We start from the raw sequence: 11,910 nt of genomic DNA on the forward strand, positions 1-11,910 counted from the left end.
TTTCAACAGAATTTTGTTTTAAGGATACTTCCAGCGATGTGTTTTGTGTTCTTAGGTGCTCCTTCCCCCACTCCCACAGCATAAGCACACTCACTGCTGTGCGCTCCTCATTGTGAACTTACCCATTAGAAATGTAAGGGACACAGCTTTGTCACACGGCTTCAGTCCCAGGGCTCAGTGAGTGTTGTGGCACACGAGTGTTCCACTAGACTGCTTCTTGAGTGAATGATTAATGAGCCATTAATTATGAATGAGAAGCCAGTACAAAGTATTTTTCTTAAATACATACATGTTTTTCTGCTTCCAAATTCAGCCATTGGCTATGCTACTCTGAGGGTGGGTAAATTTCCCATTGAATTCTGCCATCGAGATGGTAGACATCCCCTACATGAGGCTACTTAAATTTATAAAAGTAAAACACCAGCATTTCTCAGGCGTCTCAAGGGGCCAGTTGATGGTCCTCTTGGATGATGTGGGATAGAATGCTTTCATTATCGTAGAGCGTTCTATTGGAAGTGCTGCTGTAGAATTCTCCAGAATTCCTAACCGCTCCTCTTTCTTTCTCCTTGTTCTTGTTCTCACTCTAATTCTCTCTCTCTCTCTCTCTTTTCCCATCTTCCATTTCTAAACCAAGTACAGGAATAGTTGTCTCATTGTTAGTGGCTTAAAATGATGCTTTTGAACAAGAGGATGCTGGGTGCTTTCGGTGACTAGTGCCATCCCCACCTTCCTTTCTTCTGAATTTCTGAGCTATTATTTACCAGCTCTCTCTTTTATTCCCATGGCTACTAAAGCTGTACAATTGCTTTCTTTTCTAGGTCCTTAAGCCGTTTGCTAATGTTACTTTCTGAGCGTTTCCAAAGCTGGGGTTCTAGGAGAGTTTGGTGCGCCTGAACGGCTGACCCATGAAATAATGGAGTAGGGCAGGCAGGGTGGAGAGCGGGGCCAGCTATCAATAGAAGAGTGACCCCCGTCTCCACACATGGCCAGCTAATTGGCCATTGTGGGAAAGCATGTGTGTGTGAGGGGGAGGGGCTGCTGAGAATCTCTAGTGACAGTTAGGTGGCCTTTGTGGACAGAACAACTAGGTTTTGGCTCAGATTCTTCTTACCTCTTTGGGATTTTGTTGGATTCATCCTGCGTTGCTCAGGCCCCATCTTTTGCTTCCTTCTTTCAAGACGGACTACTACTTTGTGTCCTGGCCTCTGCTTTATTTGTACGATTCCCAAGTCTTAAGGAGACTGAGCGGGGCTTTGGCAGGACTGAGAATCAGATTTTGCTGTTTGTTGAAAATTATACAAAAGACTCTCATGGCCTTCAATCTACTCCACCTGTCTCAGTAGAGTGGTGACTGCCCGCTGACAAAGACAAGGGGTCCTGACTGAAGTTCCTCTTGTGTACAATATATATTTCCTTTATCACAGTCTCCCTTCATGTTCCCTGTTGCAACAGAAGTACAGACCTGTGATTAAAGGCTAATGCCTCCGAAATAATAAGACATTACAATGTCACAGGCTGCACCAAGCCACTTCATCCAGGTTGTCTCATCTAATACCCAGGCTTCCTGTGAGGTAGGGAGGGAAAGTATTTTCAACACCACCTGTCTGGTGAGTTAGTTCACTATGGCCGGGTCAAAGGCCCCAGTTCTTTTAGACAGGGACTGAGCACCCCAGCTCCCCAACTCTCAGCCCTGTGACCCTTCAGCGGTGCTCACAGCCCTGTGTACAGTGTATAGTGTGACAGTGTGAGCAAGTGGAAAGAAGGGGAACAGAAGGGCCGTTGTGTAAAGGAGACAGCCTAGGACCACTAGCTACTTCTCTTTCTCTGGAGATGCAGGATTTGATGGTCCCGAGGAGGTTGGAACAGGGAATTTCCTACCCATCCTGAAGAGGAAAGAAAAGCTAAGGGTCTTGTCTTCATTTTTCCATCTTTCCACTCCCTTCCCAGGAAAGGAGGGAGGAGGGTTGGCTCGGCTCTCCCAAGGCCTGGCATGTGGGTACCACATGCTAGACCCCCTTAAAGTCTCATGTCCCTTCTCAGGCCCGGGCTGCTGGTCTTTAGGTGATGTGCTGTTGTGAGACCTAGGCTATGCTGGAGGAAAGCCCTTGAAGCCTGCCTGGAGGAAGAAGCATGCAGGGCACCCAAGGAGGAGGAATAGGCCCTGGGCGGTCCCCTGTGGACAGACGGACACTTCTGTTCTGCAGCTTTATCCTGGCTGTAGCTAGGGGCCAAGTGAATTTCACAGGGTGAGTGGTTACTGCCTGGTGGGAGAAGGGAAGGCTGGCTGGGAGGGAGGAGACCTATGAGTATGTGTGTGTGTGTCTGTGTGTGTGTCTGTGTGTGTCTGTGTGTGTCTCTATGTGTCTGTGTGTGTCTCTATCTGTCTGTCTGTCTGTCCATCTGTCCTCTTGGGTGGGACCAGACAAAAGCTTCAGCTCTCATTCACAGCCCTCTCTTCCACACTGGCTCTTTCAGTCGACCTAGCATTTCAGGAGATGTCCACAGCTTTCTTCACCCTTCCCATCTTTTCCCAGAGACCAGGTTCTTCGAATCCTGGCCAAAAATGAGAAGCAGCTGTCACTTCTCAGGGATCTGGAGAGCCAGAAACCCCAGAAGGTGAGGATTGCTCCTGGGGACACAATTGTCACCACGCTTGTACCTCAGTTCCTTGTCTCGTCCCCTCACACCTTCCAACTCCAAACCTTCCTTCCTGAGGTCTCTAAAAAGGATCACTAGATTCTGGACAAGTCCAAGGTGGCTTCTCTGCCATGTTAGGGCCCCCAGAAAGTTAGTTAGCCTTTGCAAGCCGTGCTTCCTTTAGCTTTCCCTTCTGTCATGGGTGGAGGATATGGTGGGGGACACTCTGAAAACATCTGCAATGTCCTAAAGCCATAGGAAAGCACAGATGTCCCTGCTGTGGTGCCATGTACCATAGGAGCCCCGCTCACATCTGCCTTCCAATTGGAATGGCTTTACTTGGCGAATGTGTTGTATTTGGGTCTGTGTCTGTCAGCCTGGGGATCTGTTTCCAAGAGCATTTGTCCTCTCCAAGTTTTCACAATGGGAAACATTTTCTTTGACAATTATAATGGAGGGCTTTTGTTTGAGGGCTTGTAAAATAACCAGCTTTTTCTGGATGTGGCCCCGAGTGCTCGCAGCTATTTGTACAAGTGTCCCCATCAATGAGGGATTCCACCATTCTCCTAGTGTCTTCGTTTTTTTTTTCTCTTAACAAATGTATAGGCAGATAGAGGGCATGGGCTCTAGATTTGCCTCTTCTGCTTCTCACGGGACTAGAAGAGGTAATGTTACCTCTCCTGACCTGGTTCTTGTCCAGGCTAATGTCCAGTGATGGCAGTCTCATTTGTAGGAACTCTAGGCTCTGTGGATCCAGATGACATTGCAGTGAGTGAGTGAGCTGGGGTGTAGACTAGGAAATGGGGAAGGGAGCGTGGTGAGGAGGAGCTTTATTCTTGTCTGTAGACCCTTGTTTTTTTGATTGTTTTGTTTTTTGTTTTTTGTTTTTTTGTTTTTTTTGGAACTGGATCCCTTTGAAGTATAAAAGAAACCTAGCCCTCTAGGATACCTACCGAGTATATAAGGACAGTCGATAAACACAGCTGTGGTTTTTTTTTTTTTCCTCTCTCTTTGTGAACAAGGTGGACTTCTGGCGTGGCCCAGCCAGACCTAGCCTCCCCGTGGACATGAGAGTTTCCTTCTCTGAACTGCCCAGTGTTAAATTGTATTTGAAGTCTCACGGCCTTGCCTACAGGGTCATGATAAAGGACATCCAGGTGAGAGCCTACCCTGGCTCGCAGTGAGAAGCTCACCTCCCACGTTTCTCTTTTGGTTGGTTCATACCATGGGAGGAGGGGACAACCTCAGGTTTAAGATCAGACATGTTGCTCGCGCGTACGTAGCTGCACGTTTATGGACATGCTATGGAAAGAAATTAAATTGTATATTTCTGGGTTTGGGGATGTAGCTCTATTGTTGGACTATTTGCCTCACAAGCATGAGGCCCAGGGTTCAGTGCTTGGCTCTGCATAGAATGAGACATAAAACTGGACATAGTGACACACACCTGTAATTCCAGTAAAGGTGTCATAAATTCAAAATCATCCTGAGCTCTTTAGAAGTTCAAGGACAGTCTAGGATACCTGACAGCCTGTCTCAGAACAAAAAGCAAACAAGTAAGACAGCACACAGGAACATGCACAAAACCAAACCAAACTACATAGAACATGAAAAATGTACATTTCTAAGAGAAAATTTAAGTCTGGACAGAGTTCCTCATGGAGGCAGGGAGAATGAAGTGACTGCAGGCTTATCCTCTTCTAGAAGAGTTGACAGCTACCAGCAGAGAATAAGAGAAGAAAATGGAGACAGAAGGGACAGTTTAGGTCCTTCCTCAGCACCTCTGATGGCTTCCTTTGCCTCTCTAATGGCCTTTCCTTGTTCTCTGTCTCAGACACACAGTCCAAGAGGGCTCTATAGAGGGAAGAAGCCCATGCAACCCTGTCCCATGCAACCTTGCCCCATGCAACCCCACCCATGCAACCCTGCCCCATGCAACCTTGCCATGCTTTGCTTCCCTCTCTGTGCCTAATGCACTCTGAGCATCTCCCCCAGAGAGGGGTCTTCCAATGGCTTGGGGAGCATGGCGGACCCAGATTAGGACTGGGAGGACAGCATCTTAAAGCTCCCTCTTGATTCCACATCTCACACTGTCTCTTCTTCCTTCCCCTCTTTCCTTCTTTCCTTCTTCCTTCCTTCCTTCTTTCCTTCCTTCCTTCCTCTCTCTCTCTCTCTCTCTCTCTCTCTCTCTTTCTTTCTTTCTTTCTTTCTTTCTTTCTTTCTTTCTTCCTTTCTTTCCTTTTGAGATAGGGTTTCTCTGTATAGCCCTGGCTGTCCTGGAACTCACTCTGTAGACCAGGCTGGCCTCAAATGCAGAAATCCACCTCCCTCTGCCTCCCAAGTGCTGGGATTAAAGGTGTGCACCACCACTGCCTGGCCACACTGACTTTTCTGAGCACTGTGAAAATCTACTTCATCCATCCTGTGTTCAAGGACATCCCAAAGACCCTCGCAGGTCTGGGGAGATGGCTCAGGGTGGGTGCAGTTCTCTCCAGCACCCAGATCAAGCACAGCTGCTCCCCTCCACCTCCTCCAATAATCCCAGTGCTATGAGGTGGGGGACGGGGCTGGGCAGGGGCAAGGGGCAAGACATAGGGATCCTGGAGTTTTCTGGTTAGTCAGTTTATAATCAGAGAACAACAGGTTCGGCGAGAAGCCTTGTCTCAAAAACTAAGGTGGAGAGTGATTGAAGAAGATGTTTAACGTCAACTTCTGGCTCTCACATGTATTGCGTGCATATAAAGGGGAGAGAAAGAGGTATTGGCAGCTTGGTCTTCTTCCACAACAAGTCTTTGGGTACCATGCAGGTGTTAAGGCTCCCAGGCTGCATCCTCGTGCAGAGTCTGTGGTTGCCTATGCACCTGTAGAATCATATCCACAGAGATTCATTCCTAACAACCATGCTGCTCGCACTAATCTCCTCTAAGGGCTCAGAGTGTGGGAACAGGGAGCCCCCCAACGCGCACACACTTGACACCACATGCCAAGGGATCAACGCATTAGGCAACATTCCTTTCCCAGGGCAGCAGCACTGGCTCCATTCAGAGTCCTTTATCCTTCACAGACACATCTGTTTTCCCGCTCAACATGTGGGGGTGGGATGTTTCTCTAATTAAATCCCCCACAAACAAAAATGGGGAAACTCACACAGACAAAAGAGGCTACCACATCAAAAGAACAGAACGGGAGTTCTCATTTTTAGCCCATGCCTCTATTTTGAAGTTCCCATTTCCCTGCTTCTGCTGCGCCAGCCCTGGGAACCCAGCAGCATTTGGCAAACAGATACTCAAAAGTCTCAACAAACCCTGTTGATTACTGCACGTTGGTCGGGGACATCCCCTGAGCTTCCCTTAGAGAGAGCCTCTCCTGAAGTCCCTAAGCCTGAACTCCAGTGGGACTTGTCACTCTTTCCCTGGAAAATGCCTGAACTTTCTGCTCTAACCTCCGCCAGCAAATCTCCAACATGCAATCTGCAAAACATTAAGCCCGGGCTGCCCTCCTCGAGGTCACGCTGTGGCTTTGAGGGCGCCAGGGGTGGGGAGAGGCTGTTGTTCCTGGTTGATTTGTGGTGACAGAGGGGGAGGGGTGCAGGTCAGAAAGGCTCAGAAGCACTGACAAGGCTAGAAGGGGCTTTGCACACCCAGGTTGATGCATAGCAAGCTTATGTGAGCAAAAGACACACAGGCTCAACTCTAGTACTAGCTGTGTCCCCCCCATAGTGAGCCTTCAATAATGGTAGCTTGAGTGATGTCAAGGCGTCCAGGACTGACACGTGCAGGGGGTCCTTATTGATACGTTGGTCTCTCTTAGATTTTGTTGGTTTTCCTATGCGCACCTCTGGACTTGGTTAGGATTTAGTAAATGTTAGCTGAATTACTATATATGAGAATGAGAAGAAAAAGGAGATGTGTTTGGCGGTAAGGGACAGGCACAGCCAATCATGGAAAACTCTGCTGATGGTTTTGGGTTCTGTTCAGAGGAAGAATTTTGAAGAGGGGACCTGTATCTTCCTTTTCTACTTCTGCATCTGGGAGTACTTAGAAAGATAGCTGTACTCCATACACAGCACCCACTGAGCACGTGTATGCACGCGTGCGCGCGCGCGCGCGCGCACACACACACACACACACACACTCACACACACACACACTCACACATTTGTGTGTGTGTGCCTACTGTGTGCTGAGTATTGGGCAAGGAACTTGGAAACACAGAAACTGAAAACAAAAACAAGCCCACCAAACTCAGGGGCTGTGTCCAGGAGAGCTAGAAAGAGTGGGACCGGGTGGGGGATGGGAAGGAGGGGAGTAAATGCGTGATTACTGTGGAGTGGGTGAGTGCCCTGATGGAGTGCGCACAGGTTGCTATGGGAGCGAATACCAGAGGCACTGCACGTCACCCGTCACCCGCGCTGTGAAGCAGTAATTACCCATGCGTGCGTGTGTGCTGCTGAGGAGCAGGGAAGGGGGGCTTTCGGGGAAGGAGGCCCCCACCCGGATTTGATGATGGGACCCGGCTCATTGTAAAGGGTATCTTCTGCCTCGTGAAGTGGGCAGAGGGGAGGCTTATGAGGGTCTTTTACACCACCAGATTTGCATTTCTGAAATACCACTCTTAACTTGAGCCTGTGTTGAGCTAGGGACAGGGCCTCGGAGACTGACAGGCGGGAGGTTGGTCGGGAAATTGCAGTGGGCCAGGCAAGAAATTATCTGATTCCAAGGGTGCTTGATTTGCATTTAATTTTTCTTCACCTCTTCGTTCTTTTCAGTCCTCCGGTGTTTTTCCCCCTCCCTGGGACGAGTCACTAAGGAAAGGCTTCACTTGAGCAATCACTGCTTGGGATTTTAATGGCTTTTTTCTGATTACAAAATTAATAAATATTCATGTTAGATAATTTGGAAAACAGGAGAAAAGCACAAGGAGAAAACAAAAATCACCCATGCTCTGACCATCCAGAGAGGAATACAATTTAGTATGAATATCACTTCACCAGCTTCCCTCTCTGGGGCTGGTCCACATCAGCATACAAATAGGCAGTTACTGAGCCTATCTGAAAAAACTCTGATCCCATCTCTTTCCTCTCTCTAGTGACCATCTATCTCTTTCCTTCCTTCTAGAACAAAACTAGAAATACTGACTTTTTATTTTTTTCTGCTTACCCATCATCCTCTTTGGCAAACTGTCTGCCCCTCTCTTCCCCCCAAAGGGCCCTGGACGAAACCCAGGAACACCCGGTCCTTTCCTCTGGCCTCCTAGGACTCTGTACTGTCCTCCACTGGCCTGGTTCCCTGGTTGCTCTGTCATTCACAGTGTTCCTGTTTGCAGGAAAACTCAAGACTGTCCTCTCCACTTTGGTCCAGGGAAGCAGAGCTAAATCCCCCCACCTCCTTATGACCCCCTTATGTCTCCAGCCAAAGTCCTCCTGACCTCCAGCTCTGGTTGTCTGATGGGCCTTGCAAACTCTACAGTTACAAAGGGAGCGTCCCAAGTCCCAGTCCTGCGGCTCTGCAGCCTCTGTGAGCTCAGGAGCCTTCAGGGAACGGAGGTTCGAGTCATTCTAGACTCTTCAAATGCTCCGCCCAGCCTACTGCAAACCCTAGAGTCTTTCTTCAAATACTTCAGACGCATCCAAACTACCACTGTGGGTCAGCATAACTAAAACTGGGAGACTATTCTAGCAGTATCCTACAAAGGGTCTCTCCAAAACTCAACATCCTCTGCCTTCATGAGAACTAGGGTCACAGTGGGCCCAGAGTCTGTCCCAGGAACTATCTAATCATTCTCCCCAACCTTATCCTTGCTTCCCTATCATCCATTCTCAAGGTAGCAGTCAGATGTGTCCTTTACAAAATATATAAATACAGTTGGGGCTGGGTATCCCACCTCTCTGGAGATGGAGCTAGGAGGATGCTAAGTTCCAGGCTGGCTACATAGTAAGACTGTAATAAACACAAGCAAGCAAGCAAGCAAGCAAGCAAGCAAGCAAGCAAGCAAGCACACAGAAGGGAGCGCAGGCAGGCAAGCTCTCATAATTGCAAAGTTCTTGGAAAGACCAAGGCTCAAGTGAGTCGCTCCTCAACCCCGTGCTCTCTAGTGCTTTGTGTCTGCAGTCTTCTTTGATGCTCCTAGAACTTGCCTGACACGTTTCTGCCTCAGTGCCCTCATCTGCGCTCACATTTTTGGCCTTGCTGGGGTCAATCCCAGAATGCTGTCCTAGCAGGTATCTGCATGGCCCATTTGCTCACAGCTTTCAAAATCTTGCTCCCATGTCAGCTCTGGTCCTTCTTTTAACTGTATCTGTCCTCTCTCCTGTCATAGTCATTACCCTTCTCCTCCTAGCTAAAGTTAGCTGGTATTTACTGCATGCCAGGCTGATCCATATGACAGCACTTTAGAGTATTTGCTGAAGTGTGTGGTAAAATGATCCTCATCACATGAGGGGAAACTGAGGCAGAGCCCAAGTTGATGATCGGATTAGTGTGTCATCTGAGACAGCCTGACCCAGGGACCACCCTGTGTTTTACACCATCTATCACCTCAGTAGTCAAGATGGTTGGTTGTGTGTGGTGTTTGAACTTGGGTTTCACTGCCCAAGGGTTCAGCCCTAACGGCTGGGGGGCTCCATTTTGAAAACATCAGGTTGGTAGCACTTTCCAGAAACAGTGCTTTCGTAGCAAACATTAGTTCTAGAAAAGAAAGCCAGGGAGGGACCTGCCTGCTGAAAGCACACAGCTCCCCACCATGTGCTGAGTCTGTGGAGGTCTGTGGTTGGAGCAAGGCCGTAAGGAGATCAGGCATCTGGAGGCCTCAGCTCCACCTTTGGAGTACTGGACTGCTGCTTTTCTTCATCACAGGGGTGCTGTTTTCTGCCTAAGGTCTCACCCTTCTGCATCCCTGTAATGAATGAATTCACATCCAGGTCTTACTGTCCAGGTCAGTTAATGGCCTTCAAGAAGGTAAATGGCTGGCTTCTGAACTTCTCATTCTGTTCCCCCCGACCCCCAACACTTGAGGAGCCTGACAGGGTTGTTCGACATCCTGAACCCATTTGCGGCCTCATTCTCAGCTCTTACCCTCTTCCCTCAGTCCCAGAAGGGAGCAAACATCTGTGCAGTTTTCAGGCCAGGGTAGATTAATGTTCCTAGAATTGAGGTCCAGCTGCAAGGGCTGAGGATTCCCAGCTCCTAGGAGGGTGTCCTATCCATTCATGGGACTGGGAGGATGTTTGGAAAGACATTTGCAATTTGGTGCCAACCTCCTGTTTGCCTCCAACCTGATTTCTAGAACAAAGGCTGTTCAATTCCTCAAAGTTGTTTCCTATGGGTGTCTCTGGCCATGTTGCAAGAACTGGGCCATCTACGGCTTTCTTCCCAGTTCTCTCCCTCACCCTGCCCCCCAAATCATTCAACCCCTACTCAAGCCCTACTACCTCCTGGGACATTTGACCCCTTGCAACTTCATTCTACTGGGTACAGAGCAAGACTAGGTCTGTCCAGACCCAGTTGTCAGCCAGTTGTCAGGCTGCTCCCAGCTGCTCACCACAGATGGTTTTACCAACCCTCAGTGACAGACACAGATTGGTCATGGTGGGCTGGGGAGATTTAGGTGGATTTCCTAGGAAGAAGATAGATTCCTTTTGTGAGAGTTTCCCAGGGTGGTACTTGAGAGTGACCCTCAAGGACAAGGCTTCCTCCAGCCATGCCTGACATACACAGTCTTTCCGGCTTTGCTCAAAGCTCCAAGCTAGGCCAGCCTAGCTAGAAACATGGCAATTATAATTACTGAACATGTACTTGGTGCTGAAACATGAAGTCCTTTGAGCCATAGACATTGATTTCTAGTTCCATTTTTAAGTCTGTAATCTGCGAACTAGAGGGTCATGAACAAGTGGACAGGGCCCTCGGGGAAGAATGAGTTCCTGGGCAAGTTGCCTCATGCATAGCAGTGGGTGGGGACCCTCTCTCTCCCCCAGCCCCAAGGACTGAAGACACTGCAGCTGGCACTTCACATTAGCCATGAAAGGCTTGGTTCTGGTATTATTTATTCACTTAAAAGCCCTTGCCCGTTCAAGTGGTATAAGCATACTGCCAAACGTTAAGATGAGAGTTGGGGGGGGTGTTCAAAATTCTAATCTTATTCGAACAGGCGCCATTAGCATTTTGTTATATTTATTTTTGGCATTTTAATGTCTTGTTTTCCTGTGCTTGAGGGTACTTGATTTTCATTACTTGAAGAAACTTTTTAATTGCAAGAATAATATGATAGAGTTTTCAGCTGTTAACATTCTGCATACCTCTGTTTCCTCTCTTTATCTATATTTATTTATACACACACAAATATGCATATCTGTGTGTATATGTTATTATTGCTAGGCTTGAGGAATCCAGTGCTGGGAACAGGAAGATCTGCTTTTTATCTCATCTCTGCCACTTCTTAGCTATGCATTGAAGAGCTGTCACTATCCAATCTGTTTTATCTCTAACACACCACGAGTTAATTCCTTCCCTGGAATCTGGTCATCTGAGCAGATAGAGTGAGAGAGAACATGAGAATAAAGATACCATAGACCAAAGGGTAGTGGTCCCCAAATAAGGAAATATCCAAACTGTGACCCAGAGCTTAAGGAGAGGTCCCTTTGAGTGGATGAGGATGTTGGTTGACATCCTCAGGCAGAAGGGCTTGGGAGCTTTCCGCTCTGCGTAATCAGTGTTAGTTCTGGACCTGCCTATCACACTCTGACCTAAGCTGGGAAAAGTGTCCCAGCAGTGATTTCAGCGGGGGGTTGGGGGGGATGGAGGGGGTAATGAGAGCAGTCAGTAGTCACCTCAACCCAGGCACTTGACTGCCCTCCCTTCCTGTGGTCAGTGGGAACCTTTATGTGAAGGCTGAATGCCAACAGCAAACCATCTCTCAAGCACGTTGCTTCTGGCTCATGTTTGCTGTATCTGGCAGGCAGTTAATATGGTGAGAATATTGACCCGCTCATCATGGTTTAGGCTGGCTTTGTCCATATCTGACTTTCCATAATGGCTTGGGGACCAGTTATCTAAGCTACTTTCTGGGAAAGGAATTGATGTTGGGAGTCAGAATCATCATCTGCTCCCCCAGGGTGGTCAGCTTCATAGTTCAGTTTTTAAAGTGCAAAAACAGTGTTGGCAGGAACCTATGATCATCTTTCGTAGTACATACACCTTCATATACACCACTACATTTTATCCTGCGAGGGATGCAACACAGACTGTTGTCCTAATTCTTTTTTTTTTTTTTTTTTTT

At 48.1% G+C, this 11,910-nt stretch overlaps 1 protein-coding gene across 12 annotated transcripts in view; it reads left to right on the forward strand.

Annotated features, from left to right (window-relative positions):
• Window positions 1–540: 540 nt before the first annotated feature.
• Window positions 541–11,910, forward strand: part of Cpa5 (carboxypeptidase A5) — a 20,247-nt gene continuing 8,877 nt past the window's right edge. For 2 of the 12 annotated variants that reach the window (XM_031381430.1, XM_031381432.1), the window contains exons 1-5: window positions 541–1,571; window positions 1,837–1,907; window positions 2,041–2,246; window positions 2,535–2,616; window positions 3,660–3,794. In XM_031381430.1, the coding sequence (XP_031237290.1) occupies window positions 2,131–2,246; window positions 2,535–2,616; window positions 3,660–3,794 (333 nt within the window). In that variant the 5' untranslated portion in view covers window positions 541–1,571; window positions 1,837–1,907; window positions 2,041–2,130. Of the gene's footprint in view, window positions 1,608–1,830; window positions 1,908–2,040; window positions 2,247–2,534; window positions 2,617–3,659; window positions 3,795–11,910 lie in introns of those variants that run through there. The other 10 variants (XM_031381420.1, XM_031381428.1, XM_031381421.1 and 7 more) reach the window with 9 other exon arrangements.

This window comes from Mastomys coucha, unplaced genomic scaffold (assembly GCF_008632895.1).
Source record: "Mastomys coucha isolate ucsf_1 unplaced genomic scaffold, UCSF_Mcou_1 pScaffold20, whole genome shotgun sequence".
In the NCBI taxonomy this organism is placed as follows: Eukaryota; Metazoa; Chordata; class Mammalia; order Rodentia; family Muridae; genus Mastomys; species Mastomys coucha.